This window comes from Natator depressus, chromosome 7 (genome assembly GCF_965152275.1).
Source record: "Natator depressus isolate rNatDep1 chromosome 7, rNatDep2.hap1, whole genome shotgun sequence".
NCBI classification, from domain to species: Eukaryota; Metazoa; Chordata; order Testudines; family Cheloniidae; genus Natator; species Natator depressus.
The window spans coordinates 33,441,226-33,460,516 of NC_134240.1; the positions used below are offsets into that span (position 1 = coordinate 33,441,226).

Below are 19,291 nucleotides of genomic sequence, written 5' to 3' on the forward strand. Positions count from 1 at the left end.
TTAAAGGGGCAGAGACCCGGAGCGGCGTGGGGGTTAGTGGTTAGAGTAGGGAGGGATCAGGATGCCTGAGTTACATCCCTAGCTCTGCCAGTGATTCACTGGGTCACTCGGGTGAGTCACGTCCCCACTTGCTGCCTCAGTTTCCCCACATCCAACGTGAGAACCAACCCATTAATAGTTGCGTGAGCCACACTCCAGACAGGTTTCAGAGTAGCAGCCGTGTTAGTCTGTATCCGCAAAAAGAACAGGAGTACTTGTGGCACCTTAGAGTCTAACAAATTTATTTGCGCATAAGCTTTACCAGGACAGAGAGAAACATCCAGACATGCCCTCTCTAGAGTGACCCCTTTTCCCCCTCATCCAGTGGATCTTATCCCGGCCTCCCCACCACAGAACCTGTCAGGTCCCAGGTTCTGTCTATATCACTGAGCCTATGCCAGCATAATCTGGTCCCCATCACCATAGCATCTGGCTGCCTCACAGCCTTTACTGCATTTATCCTCACACACCCCAGGGAAGTAGAGCCAGGCTATTATCCCCATTGAACAGAGCAGAAACTGAGGCACAGAAAGACTAAGTGACTTGCCCAAGATCACACAGGAAGTCTGTGGCAGAGTCGGGAAGTGAACCCAGGTCTCCCAAGTTTCAGACTAGTGCCCTGACCAACAGACCATCCTTCTTCTCTTGTGGTAGCAAGCCCCCTGGTACCAGAGGAGAGGAGTGATAACCCCCATGCCCATCCCAAAGCTTTTGACTCTTTTAGAGCTTGTCTGCATGGTGAAGTTATTCTGGACTAAGGTAGGGTATGAATTCAAAGCACAAGGGCTATTCTGGAGCAGTTTCCCAGGCAGCTGCTTTTACTCTGGAATAGCTGTTCTGGTCAATCTCCCCAATCATGATGACGACAAGCCCAGTGTGTGCCCGGGCCATGTGCTGCTGAGGAGACTGTGCTGCAGCCCATAGTCTGTATCCCATCTCCAGTCCCTGTGGGATGCACATTGCCCAGGGCCCCAGCGGTGAATGGACGCTGTGCTAGGACTACAACCTGGGATATCTCTACAAACTCAGCTCCCCCGTAGATTCCTCGTTATCTCCTTTGGTGCCCTAAATCCACCCCACACCCAGCCCAGTAAGGGGGCCCCCAGTCAGGGAAATGCAGAGCAAAGGAGATATTTCAGGGGGCCCAGCTGTTGTTATTCCAAGACAGATGTGGGGGTGGCAGCCTGATCTTACCCAGGGAGATGGGAGCTGAGGCAAGGGGCCTGATCTTAACCTGGGGGGTGGGGTCTTGGGTGAGGGGTGGAGTCTTTTCGCTCCCCTCTTGGTCTACGGGGCAGGTGGAAGAAGAGATGAGTTTGCTTTGAGGGCACATGTGGCGTGAGATGGGGCAGTGAGAGACATCTCCCTAACCCAGCATGACACCGCTCAGGTTGGAACATCCCAGCCGAGGCCACAAATGTTTCCTCGGTGATGCCCTGCATCCGGAACCTGCACACATGGGCAGAACCTTGACATTCCTGGCCCAGCACCAGTGTGGGGCTGGAGGCACCTGGGCTGGTCAGGATGGTGAGAGGCAGTGGATGGGAGGGGTCTGTTGTGCGTATGTCAAATGGCTGCTTCATCTTGCTCCACCCCAGAGGCAGCTGCATCTCCCCACTGGATGAGGGATCCCTGTGTAAATAGCCCCTGTGCCCCACCCCAGAAGGGGCTGCATCTTAGTTCTGGGCAAGAGATCCCTGTATAAACAGCCCCCATACCTCACCCCAGAGTCAGCTGTATCTCAGTGCTGGATGAGGGATCCTTGTGTAAACAGCTGCCATGCCCCCACCCCAGCAGCAACTGCATCTCAGTAGCAGGGGCAGCAGTCTCTGTATATACACTGCCTGCAGTGCATGTTGGGATCTCATGAGCAAAATGTCAGATATTGTCATATTGAGCACGGTAGCCCCTTTCGCCCCCTCATCTGTCTGTCTATTCTTCCCTTGCAGCAGCCCCCAGAAGCAGAATCACACCCAGGCCTCACGCCTCATGGGCCAGGCCCAGCCTTGCTCTACCCGGCATGGCCAGCTCTCAGCATCCCTCCAGCCCCTTGGGCATCTGGGAATATCGTTGCACTGGAGCACAACTACTGCAGCTGGCCAGGTGCTGAGGGCTGCATGCGAAGAGCCCCCAGCTTGGAGAGAGTGGGGCCGGCCTCAGTCAGAAGGAGACGGCAAACACATCAGGGCCCAGGGTACAAAGCTAGTCAGGTGAGTGGCGGGACAGCAATGCTGGTACAGGTGGGTAACAATTGAGGGCCAGGGATCTGGAGGACTGGCTCAGAGCCACAGCCCAGGCCAGGACCCGCATGCACATTGGTGATCCTTAGAGATCCTACAAGAATGAACAAGGCATCTTATCTAACCTTACCAGGGGATCCCTGTATAAACGGTCCCTGACCACCACCCAAGAGGCACCTGCATCTCAGCATTGGCGAGGGTTCCCTGTATAAAGAGCCCTTGTGCACCACCCCAGAAGTGGCTGCATCTCAGTGCCAGGTGAGGGATACATTTACAAACAGCCCCTGCCTCTCACCAGAGGCATCTCCATCTCAGTGCTCCCCATGATTCCTTCCTGGTGGGGTTAGTGAATTACTGGGTATAAAGTGCTGAGACGCTCAGATGAAGGGGAGCCTCTAGAGGGTGCAGCATGGGCATTATTATACGGCTGACTTATCTGAAGTAGAGGGCCCCAGACCCCCAGCCAGCAGGTCTGGTACAAGGCAGCAACAGGGGATTGCTGGGGGGGTTGGGAAAAGCAGCTCTGAGTCCTGGTTTGGCCCGTCACTCTAGCTCTGCCCTTTCTCGCAGGGACCCTGGGCCTCTATGCCCCCCGGACCCACAACAGCCAGCATCTTCTGCAGCCACCAGCCCCTCAGGGTGAGGAGGAGGGCAAAGGCCCAGGCTGTTCAGCCACTCCGGATCCACGGCCTGTCCCTGGACCAGTACCAGCAGCTGTTCCGCTCACTGGTGGAGCAGGAGCTGGGTCCAGCAGAGCCCCCAGGCCATGGGCTAGAGTGGGGCCGCAGGATCAAAGAGCAGCTGTTCTACGCTGTGGGCTGCCCCCGCTACCGGCAGCTGGTGGGGCCCGACGGGCATGTCCGGGTGGTGGAGTATGCGCACCGCACTGGGCACAGGCAGGCCCCACCCCACTATGACATTGACACTGGGGATGAGGAGCCACCTGGCACCAAGGAGGCACCAGGCCCAGCTGAGCCTTCGCCCTAAGAGGCCAATCCTGCAGAGCCCAGCTGGGCTGAGCCACACCCAGGCAAACCTCTGTCAATTACACTGTGAACCTGGCAGCATGTGATCTATGTCCTGTCTGTTGTGAAGGGACCCAGGTGGAGCTGAGTCTGGGTCAAGCCAGGTCATTGTTCCCAGCCCTGGGTTTCTTGATTGCCCTTCCAGGCATGAACTCCATGGGGCTCCGCAGTCCAGCTGCCCTAGCCCCCAGAACTGATGCCCCAGACCTCCTGAACCCCTAGTCACTTACTCACACATCCCCCTGGCTGTGGGTGCTCTGGGCTTCTAGTTTAACCCCTTGAGGGACAATACAGCAGGAAGGCAGGGAACACAGAGTTAGCAAAGGCAGCTCTGAACCACAGTCACTTTACTCTTCAAAAGCGCTCAAGAGTAACGGATCTCTGGAAAATAACAAAAGTCCAAAACCCCTACCCTGCTGGATCTCCCCCATCCTGTGCATCCAAGGCCTCTGCTGGTGTGTCAGGCTGTTCAGCTTCCTTCTGTCCTTGCTCTCCTGCTTCCATGTGGCAATGGCTGCCGCCCACTCAGTGTAGCACCCCGCTCTCTTCCTTCTTTGGCTGGGTGGTTGGCTGGACAGCTCCCATACCCTCCCCCAGCCAGGTACCTGTTCAGATGAGGTCCAAGTGGGTAGCTCAAGAATCATTTGATCAGGACAGCTGCAGACTGTGAGTCCTGGTGGATTCTCTGTGCTGGCCCTTTGGCAATCTGCCATGCCCTTGGGCTGGGCAGGGAGGCTGGCTGGAGGCATTTAAATAGGTTCAGCTTCATCAGGGTTACATCATACAAAACAGGCTTCACAGTTTGATGTAGACATATCCCACTGTGTCACAGGGATACCCTAGTACAGAGCCCCCCCGCAATGGGGCTGGGATTCCCAGTTGCCCCAGTACAGACTCCCTTGGGTGGAGCTGGGATTACCAGTTACCCCAGTTAAAACCATTTAAGAACACCTTACTCATGCACAAAAAGCTTCAATCCGACAACTGAGGAAGAAGACTATGCTGGTTAAAAAACTGACCTGGTTTAGAGGGGAAGAGAGGGCAGAGATTAAAGAGAGAGAGAGAGAGAAACACATGGAAAAAAGGGGACGTTGATAGTAATGAATACATATCGGAAGTTAGGCATTGCAGAAAATTGATAAGGGAAGCAAATAGAAACAAGGAGAAATCTATGGCCAGCAGAGTTAAGGACAATAAGAAGGAGTTTTAAAAATATATTAGGCACAAATAGAATCCTGACAATGGTATTGGTCCATTACTAGATGGAACAATCAATAATAATGCAGAAAAGGCAGAAGCATTACATCAATATTTCTGTTTTGTACTTGGGGGAAAAACATAGGATATAGTCTCATCATATGGTAATGATAACCATTCCACTCATCTCTTTCCATTCAGCTAGTATCTCTGGAGGAGATTAAATGGCAACGACTGAAGTGGGACATTTTAAAATCAGCAGGTCCAGATGTCTTGCATCCAAAAGTTCGTAAAGAGCTGGCTGACAAGCTTTCTGGACTGTTACTGTTGATTTTCAATAAGTCCTGGAGCATCGGGGAAGTTCTGGAAGACTGGCACAAGCTAACATTGGGCCATTTTTTGAAAGGGTAAACGGGATGACCTGGGTAATTATAGTCCTGTCAGCCTGACATTGATCCCAGGCAAGATAACAGAGCAGTTGATTCAGGACTCATTTAAGAATTAAAGGAGGGTAATGTAACGCAAATCAGCATGGTTTTATGGAAAATAGATCTTGGCAAACTAACTTGATATCTTTTTTGATGACATTACAAGTTTGGTTGATAAAGGTAATAGTGTTGATGTAATATACACAGACTTCTGTAAGGTGTTCGACTTGGTACTGCCCAACATTTTGATTAAAAAACTAGACCGATATAAAATTAACATGTCCCATATTAAATGGATTTAAAAACTGGCTAACTGATAGGTCTCAAAATGTAACTGTAAACAAGGAAGCATCATCAAGCACGTGTGTTTCCAGTGGGTCCCCCAAAGATCGGTTCTGGGCCCTATGCCATTGAACTTCTTTATTAATTACATGGAAAAAACGTAAAATCATCACTGATAACGTTTGCAGATGACACAAAAATTGGGGGAGTGGTAAGTAATGAAGAGGACAGGTCACTGATTCAGACCAAGTCTGGATCTCTTGGTAAGCTGGGTGCAAGCAAAGAATATATGTTTTAATATAACTAAATGTAAAGGTATACAGCTAGGAATAAAGAAAGTAGGCCATACAAACAATGGGGGACTCTATCCTGGGAAGCAGTGATTCTGAAAAAGATTTGGGGGTTGTGGTGGATAATCAGCTGAACATGAGTCCGCAGGCAACTCTGTGGCCCAAAAGGCTAATCCAATCCTGGAATGCATAAACAGACATCGCAACTAGGGGTAAGGAAGATTTCTGTATTTAGCACTGGTGTGGCTGCTGCTGGAATACTGTCCCCCATTCTGGTGCCCACAATTCAAGAATTATGTTGATAAATTGGAGAGGATTCAGATATGAGCAATGAGAATGATTAAAGAGTTAGAAAACATGCCTTCTCGTGGTAGATTCAAAGAGCGCAATCTATTTAGTTTAACAAAGAGAAGGTTAAAGTGTGACTTGATAATAGTCAAGTGGGGCTGTACCTACATGGGGAATAAATATTTAATAACGGGCTCTTTGATCTACAAGAGAAAGGTAGCACATGATCCAATGGCTGGAAATTGAAGCTAGACACATTCAGACTGAAAATAAGGCGTAATGTTTTGACAGTGAGGGTAATTAACCATTGGAACAATGGTCCTGGTGGATTCTCCATCACTGACAATTTTTAATTCTAGATAGGATATTTTTCTAACACATTTCCTCTAGTTCAATCAGGAATTAATGCAGGGAAGGCCTGCATTATACAGGAAGTCAGACTAGATGATCATAGTGATTGATCATTTCTGGACTTGGAATCTATGAAGCCTCTGCTGGTGCTGGGATTCCCAGTTTTCCCCAGTACAGACCCTCTGGTTGGAGCTGGGATTCCCAGTTTTCTGCAGTGCTGACCCCTGGGTGGAGCTGGGATTCCTAGTTTCCCCAGTACAGAGGCTCTTGGGGTTCCCATGTCTGAGCTGCCCCATGTGAACCCCAGGAATGGGGGCACCTGCTTGCTCCCACCCCAGCTTGCAGAGAGAAGAGGGGATGTCTTCCTGCTGAGTCGAGGGCTGTGAGACTGAGAGCAGCCTGTGTGCTGTGCTTGCCAGCTGGTGGTGGGCTGGGCAGGCAGCCACAGTGGGAGGGAGCTGGTGCTGCCCCTTTAAGGAACCCCCAAGGACAACGGGACTGTGTGCACTGGCCACTCCGAGTGCAAACTCTTGGCGACAAGTGCAGAGCAGCAGGGGCAGGGACAGGAGCCCAGAACGCAGATAGGGAGAAGGCTGCTGGGACAGGGGTAGGGACGAGGCTGCCAGGGGAGTGGGTTGGGGTAGGGACAGGAGTCCAGAGGCTAGACAGGGACAAGAGCCCATATGGGGGCGGGCACTGCTGGGGTAGGGATGGGGCTGCCCAGGCTGCCAATGCAGATGGAGCACCAGGGCTGGCTGGCAGGGCCAGGGCTGTGGGGGCACCAGGGCTGGCTAACCGCCCAGCTCTGTCTTGCCATTGGCCTGTTCCTGGCAGAGGTGGTGGCCAGCCGGGTCACAGGCTCGCTGCTGGCTCTCTCCTGCTCACTCCAGACACTGGGGATGGTGCTAGCACTGGGGGTGGCTCTGCTAGATGGCCAGCTGACCTGCGGAGCACACCCTGATTGCAGGAACACCTTTGGATGGGTGCGGGCCCGAGTGACAGGGACCCTGGTGTGTGGTGTGTTCCTGACAGCACTGTGCCTGGCCCTGCTGCCCAGAGCACTGCACCGGGCAGGGCACCCCCAGGTGACAGAGCAGCCCCTGGCACTGGTGGGAGTCGGGGCTGCTGGGCTCCTCATCCATCTGGTTGGGGTGAGGCTGGATGGGCAGCACCATCCCTCTCGGGAGAAGAGTCACCACAGCAGCAGTGCCAGCACCAGCAGAGAGGGTGCAGCTACAGGCAGATCTGCCCAGGAGACACAAGGTGAGTCCTGGCAAGGTTGGGGGCTGTACCAGGCCAGGCCTGTCTCTCAGCTAGAGGGGAGGGCTGAGCTGGGGTTGGTACCAGACCAGGCCTGCTGTGTCAGCGGGGGGTGAGATATTTGGGGATGGGTGTGGGGGGAAGGGGTACTGGGCCACTCTTTCAGCTTTGGGTGGGGGAGTTTGCTTAAGTAAGAACTGAGCCTGCCCTATGACTCCCTAAGTCTTTGCTCCTTCCCCCCCCCCCACCTTGCCCTGAGATCCCTGCCCTTTGCCCCCAAGCTGTAGCATGAAATGCTGCCCCCCCACCCTTTTCACACCTCTTCCTTCCCCCTGCACAGACCTGCTGGGGAACAGGCAGCCCTGGCTAGAGGACGGGTGCTTGCCTGCAGAGGAGTCTGGTGCCCGGTTGGCTCTCTGCCTTCGCCTCCTGTCTGCCTCCTTGGGCCCTGCCACCATGCTGCTATATTCACTTGCCTTCCACCTGTTGTGGCCCGCATGTGCGGAGCAAGTGGCCTGCCTGCCCCCCAGCATTGGGACGCCATGCCGGCCCCTAGGCAGCCCTGCACCAGCCCTGGCAGAGCTGGGGACCTGCTGGCTGCTGTACCTGGACCCTGGGCTTTGTGTGGTTATGGTGCTGGCCTTGATCCTTTTGGCTGCTCCATCCCTGCGGGGCTCTGCCCTGGTGCTGCTGCAGGCTGTGCCCGACCATCTGGACCTTTGGCGACTTGAGTTGCATCTGAGGGGCACGGAGGGGGTGGCAGCCCTGCGTGAGCTCCATGTCTGGCAGCTGGACAGTGCCTACAACCTGGTGGCCACAGCCCATGTCGGGTGCCTGGACACTGCCTCCTACGGGGCTGTGGCCAGGAGGATCCAGCAGGTGTTCTGGGATAATGGGATCCACACAGCCACGGTGCAGCCCGAGTTCGGTGCACTTCAGGGACCATGCTGCATGGCAGCAGGTGGGGGTGATGGCTGCATGGGGCATGGTGAGGCCCCCAGGAAGAGGCACCCGTCACTCCCATCCCCCAGCCCCACGGTGATCCTGGAGTACGAGACCATGGTGTGAGCCATGGAAGCCACCTCTGAACTAGCACTTAAAAGCGGCACATCCTGGAGCGAGCGGGGGCCATGGCAGCAACTCCCATGAGCAGCGTCTGCTGCCCCCACCCCTCAGGCAGGTCGGGTGTTGAGAACTGTGCCAGCGCCCTCACCCCCTTGCCATGCCACTGCTCTTTGCCTGCCCCAGGCCCATGTGAGTTTCCCGGAGGGAGAAGCCAGGGGCATGTGGGGGAGCAGTGGGGTGTTGGCAGCCCTGAAGACTGAAAATTAAATGGGGAGCAGAAACCGGCCTCCAAGGATCAGCAGCACTATGGGGATTTGGAACCTGCCGTGCTGCGGGACGAGGCTGCCTCCAGGACTCACCACGTGCCATGCTGTGGGACAGGGCTGCCCCTGGACTCAGCACTCAGGACAGGCCGTGGCACAGGATGGGGCTCCCCACAGGACTCAGGACAGGATATGCCACAGGACGGGGCTGACGTGGGACTTCCCCTTTTAGAGCACTGCATTCCCTGTAAATAAAGGGTACGGAGTTGCCTGCCAAGATGTTGTTCTTTATTGCTTGGTGACAGTCACAGGGGTTGGAGCACCAGGGGGAGATCAGGGACCGGCCTGGGCTGTGACTCCCTTTCAGCTGATCCCGTCATGTGCTGCCCTGGAAAGCACAGCGCCCTGCGTGGAGAGAGGGGAAATGGGGCAGTGTCAGCTCCTGGCATGTTCATCCCCTGACCCCACACAGCCTGGGGCGTGTCCTGCGACCCCACATGGGCTGGAGCATATCCCTCAACCTCCCACAGAGCGCAGACCCCACCTGGGCTGGGACATGACCCCCTAGCCCACTGGGCTCCTAATGCCTCCAGCTGCCCCTCAGCCAGGGTTCTCTTACCCAATCCCTGCTCGTTACTGTTTCAGGACCTTGCTGATGCCTTCACAGATGCGCTGCACCTTGGCGTTACTGTCCACATAGCCATCACCGTTCTACAGGACCAGGGGATGGGTCAGTCTGTGCTCCCCGTGATACCCCTGCCCTTCTGCCCAGTTCCCCCTAAAGCTGGGGATGTGTCCCCCACTCCGCCTCCCAAAACAGGGATGTGCCCCCAGCACAGTGCCCCCAAGCACCCCCAGAGTCAGGGATGTGCCCCTATCACAGTGCCCCCCAGCACTCCCAGTGCTGAGGATGTGCCCCCTGCAGAGTGCCCCCCAAAGCCAAGGATGTGCCCCCTGCACAGTGCCCCCAAGCACCCCCAGAATCAGGGATGTGCCCCCACCACAGTGTCCCCCAGTACCTCCAGAGCTGGGGATGTGCCCCCAGCACAGTGCTCCTGCCCAGCCCCTCCAAAGCCGAGGATGTGACCCCCCGCACAGTGCCCCTGTCCAGCCTCCCCCAGTTAAGGATGTGCCCCCAGCACAGAGCCCTCAAAGCCGAGCATGTGCCCCACACAGAGAGCCCCCTAGAGCCGGGGATGTGCCCCCAGCCCCCCAGATTCCCCAGCCAGGAGGTACCAACACACAGTGCCTGCTGGGTACTCACAATCTTGGAGTGCAGGACCTCCCCGCTGTCAGGGAGAAGAACCTCGAAGGCCCCAGAGCCGGGGGCCATTTCCCCTGTCTGGGGAGACAGCGAGTGTGTGGTGAGCAGATGGGGGAAGCGTGGGGACTGAACAGCAGGGCAGTGGGCCCCAAGGAGAGCTGTCCCAGAGTGGGGATGAAACCTTGAGGAGCCTGGGGCATGAGATCCCCACACAAATCTTGGGGATGCCCTTGGGGGCTCAGGTGAGCGGAGTGGGGCGCCTTGCTCTAACCCTGCCCTGCTGGTGCTGGAGCAGCTCCCAGCCCAGATTCCCCGTCCCGCCTAACCCAGGCCCTCTGCCCCTCCTGGTCCCCAAGCCCCAGCCTCACCCCAGTCACTCACAATCTCCAGCTGCTTTGGGAAGCGTTTCTCTAGGAACTCCTGCAGCTGCAGGAACTAGGGGGAGCAGAAGGAGAGATGGGGGGAAGGTCAGTGACTTGGAGTGGGGGAGGGCCCCACCACTGCTCCTCTTTCCCCAGCCCCAGGGAGCCTATTAGGCCCACAAATCCCCCTGCGCCCTGCCCTTTGGCATCACCCAGGGCACCACTCCTCAGAAGGGGAGACACCATCAGCCATTGGGCCCAGCTCCCTCTGCAGGAGGGACCCTGGGGGTGGATCCCTAGGGGGAAGGGCTGGGAACCATCCCCCACATATGAAGGTGTGAAGGCCCAGCAAAATCCAGGGGCACATGGGGGCATTGGGAGGGCACACAGGTGGAATGACGGCCACATAGGCTGTGTCTCTCACAGGAGGATGGGGGACACATGTGGGGGGAGGTCTCTTTACTCACCCGGCTTCTGTATCCTCAGCTGCCACTACAAGCAAACAGAGCCCAACATCAGTGTGGAGCAGCCCCATGCTGAAAGGGAACCAGTGTGGGCTGGAAGGCTGGGGTTTGGGCAGAGGCCCAGTCTCAGGGGTGTCAGAATTGCGGGGGTGAGAAGGGAGGCTGAGGCAGGGACCCAGTGCCTAGGGTGGGCTGTGCCCTTAGGAGGGCAGTGCTGGGTAGGAGGTGCCCATGGAGGGTGCCAGGGGGCAGTGCTAGGTAGGGGGTGCCCATGGGGAGCGGTGCTGGGTGAGGGATGCCCATGGGGGTGGAAATGTGTGGGGTGTGCCCATGGCGGCAGTGCTGGCTGAGGGGTGCCCGTGGGAGGTGTAACTGGGTGAGCAGTGCCCATGGGGGTGGTGCTGAGTGAGGGGTGCCCATGGGGGTGGAGCTGTATGAGGTGTGCCCATGGGGGCAGTGCTGGGTGAGGAGTACCCATGGGGGGTGTAGCTGGGTGAGGGGTACCCATGGAGGGTGGAGTTGTATGGAGTGTGCCCATGAGGGTGGTGCAGGGTGAGGAGTGCCAATGGGGGCGGTGCTGGGTGAGGGGTGTCCATGGGGGTATAGCTGGGTGAAGGGTGCCCATGGAGGGTGGAGTTGTATAGGGTGTGTTCATGGCGGCAGTGCTGGGTGAGGGGTGCCCATGGGAGGTGTAACTGGATGAGGGGTGCCCTGGGGGGGCAATGCTGGGTGAGGAGTGCCCATGGGGACGGTGCTGGGTGAGGAGTGCCGGGGGGCAATGCTGGGTGAGGGGTGCCCATGGGGGTGGGGCTGGGTGAGGGGGTGCCCACAGGGGTGGAGCTGTATGGGTGTGCCCATGGCGGGTGTAGCTGGGTGAGGGGTGCCCATGGAGGGTGGAGTTGTACGAGGTGTGCCCATGGGGGCAGTTCTGGGTGAGGGGGCCCTGGGGGTATCTCTGCCGCTCACCAGAAGATGATCCGCACTTGGAGGCATGGGGCAGCCATGGTGATGCCGGACCCAGCAGGAGAACGGGGGTTAACGGCTCGGAACCAGCCTGGGCCAGAGCGGCCCATTCATCCTGCCACGGGGGAAATGTGCCACCAAGGGCAGCTTCCCCCCTAGAAACCGACTTCTCCCCCCAGCCTCCCAGCAGCCTGCACCAGGGCTTGGGGCCATGGGAATTGGGAGGGGGGGGTCTCTCAGGTTAAAGCTCCTACCCGCCCCACATGGATTGGTCTGGGCTAGGTCCGTGGGGCATCCCAGTTGTTAGGCAACCGCCTGAAAATTCTGTGGGAGTCAATGCCCATAGGCCCTGCCCCCCATACCTCTCACAACCCTGCCCTCTACCCCTGTCCCCCATGCCAGATTGTGCCCTTTCCCCCAGGTCCTACCCCCAGCATGCCTCCCCCCCACCTGCCCCCCTCCCATGCTCCCTCTTCCCCTTCTGCTCCCCCTTTGCCAGTTATTTCCCCTTGGTCCTGCTCCCACTCCTCCTCCCAGACCCTGCTCCATTTCCCTGGCTCCAGCCATCTGAACGGGGCTAACCCCCCGACTCTTGCAGAAAATCTTGTAGGGATCCTGAGTGACCCCATGTGCAGGGGGGTGGAGGGAGAGGATAGGGCTTGTCACAGCCTGTCCTTCCCCCTGCCCCTCCTCTGAATGGACACCTGGCCATTGTGAGGGGACCCTGCTGCCAAGCCCCCTGGGTCTGGGCTGAGCCAGGTCACTGTTCCCAGCCCTGGATCTCTAAGTGCCCCCACAGTCTGGCTGCCTTACACGTTGGAGCCAGCACCCCAGCCTTCCCCAGCCCCAAGTGCTTGGACATGTCTCCCGGGCCACGTGTTCTCTGGACATGTCTCCCCAGAGTCCCCTGGGCCGCGGGTGCTCCGGACACATCTCCCTGGAGTCCTCTGGGCCATGGGTGCTCCGGACACATCTCCCTGGAGTCCTCTGAGCCGTGGGTGCTCCAGACACATCTCTCCAGAGGCCCCTGGGCTGTGGGTGCTCTGGGTTCTTGACAACGTGGCTGCTACCACTTTTGACCTGAGTGGCTGGTCAAAGCCCAGGGCCCTGGGGGTGGTTCTAGCTGGGAGGAGCCTGGACGACGGAGTCTGGGCCCTTTGGTATAATCCTGTGTATTTACATGGACTGTACAAAGTCCTGTTCCCCCAAACACAGGTGGCACCAAACAACAGGAGGCAGTGTCCTTGCTCACAGCCCCAGACACAGCCCCCACCCCCCACCCTCAAGCGCTCTAGGCTTGCTCCTGGCTTGTGTTGCCAGCTGCTTCTTTGGGCTTTGTCTGACTCTTGTTTTGTCCTGCTTCCCTCTTATCCAAATACCCTGGAGAGCCCTCTGCTCACATAGGCCAAATTCCTGGGTGGGCTGGCATACCTCTTGGCTCAGGTGGGGCTGCCTACCTGTCTCTTACACCACTCATCAATGAGGACTGGCAGTCACAACAGTTTAAGGAGATTTAACCCAGCCTGCATCAGAACAGGGGCTTGGTCAAGGCATTTCTGAACCACAGGCACGTTGCTCTTAACCAAACCACCTAGAGATCCACAATGAGTCAGTGGACACAACACAGAGCCCTGACTGCAGCTCCTGCCCCAGGCTGATCTACCCATCCTGGGAGGCCTAAGTGTGCCCAGCATCCTTAAGCCATACCACCCTGTCTCCTCTTAGCCTGGCCGCCAGGCACGGAACGATGGACTGGCCTCACTTAGGGTAGCCCCCTCCCTTTTAAAATCATCTTGGGCCCTCCTTTCCCCATGTGCTTCTGTCGGGGGAGATGCAGGCTCTAGCTGCTTCTGTGGAGAGGGTCAGTCCAAGGTAATGGCCCTATGGATGGCAAAGGCACTGTCTCAGCAGGGGAAAGCCAGTCTGTCTTGTGGCCCAGTGCCATCAAGTGATCAAGATGCATCTCATAGTCTTTCCACTAGGTGTCCAGCCCCCACTGTGCAATGGATGCGCCAATTAACTATGGACATGAAACATAACATGAAAGTCACACTCCTCCGGGAAGGTCCCGATACACAATGGTGCATTCACCAACCCAGGAGGAGGTCATACCGGAATATAGACATTGCTCCCAATCTGTCACAGGAAGTATCATGAATTTACACCTAGGGCTGAGATGGGAGCCAGGACTCCTGGGTTGTATCCCCGGCTCTGAGAGAGGAGTGGGATCTAGCGAGTGAGATCAGGACAGGCTGGGAGCCTGGACTCCAGGTTCTTTTCCCAGCTGTGCCCCTCACTGTGTGTTTTGTGTTTGTCTTTCTTGGCTGTAACATTCTCTTAGCTCTCCAGGCAGAGGGAAGTAAGTGTGTGTGTCTGTGTGTGAGAAGTGCCAGGTTCTTTCCCCCCACCCATGGTCACTGCCCTGGAGAGTGGGCCAGGCTGGGGGTCCCATGGCCAAGGAGTCGGGTACCTGAGGCTCAGTGTCTGGGGCCTCGGGCCAGGCAACCCCTTCTACCAGGCTTCAGGGCCAAGCAGTTGGGGGTTCCCATCTCAGCATGGGACACAGCTACCGAGGGGTGGGGGAACTGATCCATATTGTGGGGGCAGGGTAGATTGTTGCCCTGAATGCCATGAAGCACCTTCGCCAGGGCAGGCCCGTCATGGGAACGGGCTGGGGCTCATGCTTCCCCCTTCCTCCCCATCATGGCTTTTCCTTTCCCATCCTCTGCTCCAGCTGGACCCTTTCTTTTCCTTCCCTTCCCACGGCCCCTCCTGACACTGCTCCCACCACTACCTCATGGCTCAGCTAAACTGCCCCCTCCCATGCCTGCTGGGACAGAGCCAGGGGCCTTGGCTCAGGGCAGCGTGGGGAGGTATGTAGGTCAGACAGGAAACTCTCCAAGCAGGGAATGAAAGAGGCTTTGTCCCATCCTCCCCCCTCCATCCCCAATCCCTGGTGCCACCCTTAACCCTCTGTGCGCTGGACTGCAGCCAGCATTGCACGGCCCCAAGAGTCACTCGCAGAGCACACAGCGTGTATTCGGACAGGACAGGGGCAAATGCACATGCATGGACGGGGTTACAAAGAGTGTGTTTTTGTGCATGTATGATATGTTGGTCATGTGGAGGGGGTGGAGATGTGTTACAGTGAACATATGTGTCTGTGTGAGTGTCTGACAGTGAGTGGGGATAACGTGTGTGTAACGTGTGTGTGTTTTTCAGTGACCATGTGGATCTGTGTGCGATATGTCAGTGTGAGTGTGCGGTATAGTGAGCATGTTCCAGTGAGTGTGTTGTGTGTGTTTGGTATGTGTCTTACATGGAGTGTATGTTACAGTGTGTGTAAAGTGAGTGTGTTTGTTATAATGATTGTGTGTTACAGCGAATGTCAATGAGTGTGAGTGTTCCAGTGAGTGTGTGTGTGTCAGTGAGCATGTTTCAATGTGTGTGTGGGTGTTATAGTGAGCATATGTTGGTATGTGTGGAGTGCGTTTGTGTTACAGTGAGTGTCAACGAGTGTGTGTTACAATGAGTGCATGTTGTTGTATGTTGCAGTGTGTGCGTGTTGGTGCATTTGTGAGCGGGTGTCAGACCCAAGGTGTTCACAGGTCTCAAGGCAGGCGATTGTCCCAAAACACGAAGCTCTTTGTAGTCGGGTGCTGCCTGGGAAATCATTGCGGCCGACCGAGCACAAACAAAGCGCAGCTCAAAGCACCTGAGTGCCCAGCAGCGAGAGCCCCAGACACACACACTCCTACCTGGCCCTTCCCCCAGAGTGCCCTAATGCAGAGGGGCAGGTCCTGGGCTCACACCCCTGTGGCAGGGGAGTGCCGGCTCAGTGTCTGTGGGTGAGTGTTAGGGCGGTGCTGGGAAGCCATGCCAGCTCAGGGGGTGCTCAGCATCTGGCATGCGAATGGCTCAGGGCCAGGTTCTGAAGGTGCTCACCATTGAGACCTGGCTTCCACAGCACGGCAGCCAGCGTGGTGAGAGCATGGAAAACCTGGCCTGGCAGTGAGTGTGTGAGAGAGCATGTGTGTGAGAGACACTGTGTCTGTCAGCGAGGGGCCAGGAGGGGAAGGGGCTGGGCTTTGGACCCAATAGCACATACTGTGTGTGCATGTCCGTGTGTGTGTGGCATTCGCAGGGCCTGCGTCTGGATGTCATTCCGAGTACCTGCATGTTTCTCTGTGCGTGCCACTCTGTGTGCGCACATGTTACTCTGTGTGCCTGCATGTCTGTGTGAGCAAGTGCCAAGAAGGGAAGTGGCTGCAGTCTGGCCCGTTATTACACTGTGTCCCGTACCAGTGAGTTCCTCAGCCGGGGGCAATGATGTCTGCCCAGATTACACAACTTGCAGCATGAATGGCTGCGTCACAACAATACAGGAGCAACCCCTTCCCCCACTGCCCCATCTCACTGTCAATCCATGCCGGGGGGGTCCCTCTGGCTTCAAAACAGCTGGGGCCTAGGACACACACATAGGAGGGCTGGACTAGACAGAGGCATCTCTCCACCTCCATGCCCAGCCAGGCCCCTTGGCCCTGGGGTGCACAGCCCTGAATGCAGACGGTATCAAATCCATGCATTCAGCCTGGTGCCCGGCGCAGTGAGGCTGAGCTCTGCCCCAATACCTCCCTCCCGCCTGCGCCTGGGACCTGCAGAACATCCCTCGACATGCACCATCTGTCCTGGGCTTCACCTCACATACCTGGGCACCACGGCTTCCCCAGCAGTCAGGGCAGGGAGCTGGGCCGTTCCTCAGGAATCCCCAGGGCGAGGAGGGCGGGGGCTGCTGAGGGGGGTTGGGGCTGCTCCTCATTCCCATTCCTTCTGGGCTGGGGTCCTCTCACACACATCTGGGATGGATCATGTTTTCCAGGCAGTGGTTCAAGGGCCCTTGTGACGCTGCTGGATGCAGCTGTGAGCGGAAACCCCAGCAGAGCTGGGTCCAGACAGACTGTCCAGGAAGTGGGGGGGAATAGCCCCGATGGGGGGTACCATAATGATTCACTGTTCCATGCAACCGAGAGGAGCTGAAGGAGACGAGGGACAAACCTGCGGCCAGGACATTGCTTCTGGGCTTTATTCAACACTAACAAGTTCACATTGCCAGCAGCACAGAACACCCCCAGCCTCCCCACCTCGGCGACCAGCCCCCTGCCATGGCTCCTCCCCCCACCGCGCCATCCCAGCTATGGGAGGAAGGTGGTCTCAGGGTGAAGCCCCGAGGCCATGCAACAGCAACTGGAACGACCTCCCCGCACAACAAGCAGGGGGAGCCCCAGGCAACCCCCTCCCCCACATGGAGCCAGCACAAGGGTCTGGTGCAGGGTGGGACTGTTACTCAGAATGATTCATACTGGTTGGCAAGGGCCTCTGCCTATGGGTCCCTCTGCTCGCTCCCCCATGGGGCCTCCCCACAGCCCTTGATGCTTCAGGACCACCCCCCCCCAACACACTTTCACTATATAAATATATAAATAAATAAATAAATAAATGTTGAGGGGGGGCATCAGGACCTGAGCAGCCTTCCCCCATGTGGAGTGGGGGAGGTCATCATGCCCTGGCTGGCTCAGGTGGTGCCCCCCACTAACTCCACATCTCTGCCAGCCCTGGTCCCCACTGCACTGGACAGTCCATGGAGCGTGGCTGCGATCCAGGCCAGCAGTGTACATCTCTGGGGGCTGGAGGGTTCAGGTGCCCCTACAGCTGCTCCTTGCCCCCGTATGAGCCATTGGCCACCCCACCTGGCCCCACCTCTCCATCCAGGATGTTGTCCTGGGAGCCGTGGAACTGCCGTCTCCTCGAGCGCAGGGCAAAGTGCCAGGTCAGCGCAGCCACCACCACCAGGCCGAACGTGGCCGCCAGTCCTGCCACCACATATGCATAGGGGAGCTGGGGGGCCAGGGTGCGGATGGTACGGCATGGTCCGTGGTCCCGACTCCCATCGTCGGTGGGGCTGACACCGGCCTGGTTGGCTGCCATGATGCACACCAGGTAGGAGGTGCTGGGGTGCAGTCCCCCAAGCACTGCCATCCGGAAGGTGCTGTTGAAGATGGGGCCCACAATGGTGTGGTCCCCATCAGCCTGGTACATCAGCCGGTACTCCCACACTGTGGAGGTGGGGGCACACCAATGCAGGCTGGCCGCAGACTCAGTGACGTGCACTACCCCCAGCTGGGGCGGTTCTGGGGGCACATCTGGGCCAGTCACCCCAGGGCATAGGCAACCAGTCTCCTCTCTCAGCTCTGCACAGGCTGGCTGCAGGTGGCGGCAATGGTGGTAGTCACAAGGCTGATAGGGTGGGTGCTGGGAGCCAGGCATCTCTGGGGTATCTGGGGTGGAGAGGTCCTCATAGCTGTAATAGTCTGTCCCCAAGTCGTGCTGGGGGGTGGGGGAGGTAAGGGGGCTGCTCTCCTGGGCACGGAGCCAGGGCCAGTGGCTCTGGCCCTTCGGGGGAAGGGGTAGGGAGCCTCCCATGCTCGTTGGAGCCCCCTCTGGGCACAGGATCAGGAGGCATGCGGTCGTGAAGACTGGAGCCGAGAATCCCAGGAGGATGGTCATGGTTCCTGGAAGAGAGAGGACTAGGTGACTGTATGAGGTGAGATGATGCTACAGGATACTGGGGGAAGTATGATTCCCCCATCAGAGCACTCTGCCCCAGTCCCACCTCCTTACAATATCCCAGGGAGCTATACAGCCCTTGGGAGCCAGGGCAAGGTCATTGCCCCTACTTCACACAAGAGGAAACTGAGGCACAGACGGGAAGGAACTCACACAAATGGTCAGTCAGTGGCAGAGCTGGGAACAGAACCAAGGGGTTCTGACTCCCAGAAGTCCATTTGTCCCTCTTGGGGGCTGGAACTGAAACCACAACTATCAATAGGATAATACTGTCCATGTGCCCCTTGGGGGCTCCATCCCACAGGCCCTTCCGCAGGAGAAGCGGGGGCTGGTTGTTCCCGCACAGCAACCCTCACAAGGAGACACCCCTGGGGCTTTGGCCTCCAGGCAGGTGTCCCAGGACTCTGGAGATGGGGGTTCCCTAAGGCCCAGGCCTTACTCACCCGCTGCCTGCAGCTGGAGGGGGGCGGGCGTCAGGTCACTGGGGCCACGGGGCTCTGGTCTCCAGCAGGAAAGGGCTCAGCGCTGGGGGTCGGGGTTCTCCTCTCCGGGGCGCTGGGGGATCGGGGCTGGCACCGCTCGACTCTGCTCTCGCGTCTCGTCTGCTTCGCTCCGGTAGCTGCAGCAAGTTTTATCCTGTCGGGGCGCTGAGCTCATCCCCCGCCCCCCGCCCAGCTGGGGCTGCCAGGGGGCGGAGCGGCCCGGGGGCTCCTGAATGGGGCATGGGGAGCTGCAGGTGGCCATAAGGAAAATAAAACTCTGCCTTATAAGGACATTTCTGTCCCTCCCGGCTGATTCCCCCCCCCCCCCGGAGGCAGCAGAGATGCTGCAGGGCGGGCAGGGAGCCCAGCCCCCGGAGTCATGGGCACGGTCAGGGACGGCTCCG

The 19,291-nt window shown here is 57.6% G+C and overlaps 2 protein-coding genes and 1 long non-coding RNA gene across 3 annotated transcripts; 1 reads left to right on the plus strand and 2 right to left on the minus strand.

The window, feature by feature from the left end:
- Positions 1-6,846: 6,846 nt before the first annotated feature.
- LOC141991486 (proton-coupled zinc antiporter SLC30A1-like) lies at positions 6,847-8,970 on the plus strand. Its single transcript, XM_074959806.1, has 2 exons — positions 6,847-7,403; positions 7,741-8,970. The coding sequence occupies exons 1-2, from the start codon at positions 6,851-6,853 to the stop codon at positions 8,466-8,468; spliced, it is 1,281 nt and encodes a 426-aa protein (XP_074815907.1). The 5' UTR covers positions 6,847-6,850; the 3' UTR covers positions 8,469-8,970.
- Positions 8,971-8,995: 25 nt separating this feature from the next.
- Positions 8,996-16,556, minus strand: LOC141991487 (uncharacterized). The gene is made up of 6 exons (XR_012640372.1): positions 16,490-16,556; positions 10,822-10,846; positions 10,374-10,427; positions 9,993-10,070; positions 9,348-9,439; positions 8,996-9,133 (listed from the first exon to the last, which is right to left on the minus strand). It is a non-coding gene; the product is annotated as an uncharacterized LOC141991487 (long non-coding RNA).
- A 760-nt stretch (positions 16,557-17,316) lies between these two features.
- On the minus strand, positions 17,317-18,964 carry LRRN4CL (LRRN4 C-terminal like). Its single transcript, XM_074959807.1, has 2 exons — positions 18,849-18,964; positions 17,317-18,350 (listed from the first exon to the last, which is right to left on the minus strand). Exon 2 carries the CDS (start codon positions 18,343-18,345, stop codon positions 17,485-17,487), a length of 861 nt encoding a protein of 286 aa, XP_074815908.1. The 5' UTR covers positions 18,346-18,350; positions 18,849-18,964; the 3' UTR covers positions 17,317-17,484.
- Positions 18,965-19,291: the final 327 nt, after the last annotated feature.

Excerpts from the sequence above, each read along its gene's own strand:
- LRRN4CL (XM_074959807.1), bottom strand. The coding sequence starts at position 18,345 with ATGACCATCCTCCTGGGATTCTCGGCTCCAGTCTTCACGACCGCATGC.
- LOC141991486 (XM_074959806.1), top strand. The coding sequence starts at position 6,851 with ATGGGGCTGCCCAGGCTGCCAATGCAGATGGAGCACCAGGGCTGGCTG. Across the intron at positions 7,404-7,740 it reads ATCTGCCCAGGAGACACAAG|ACCTGCTGGGGAACAGGCAG; the intron begins GTGAGTCCTGGC and ends CCCCCTGCACAG.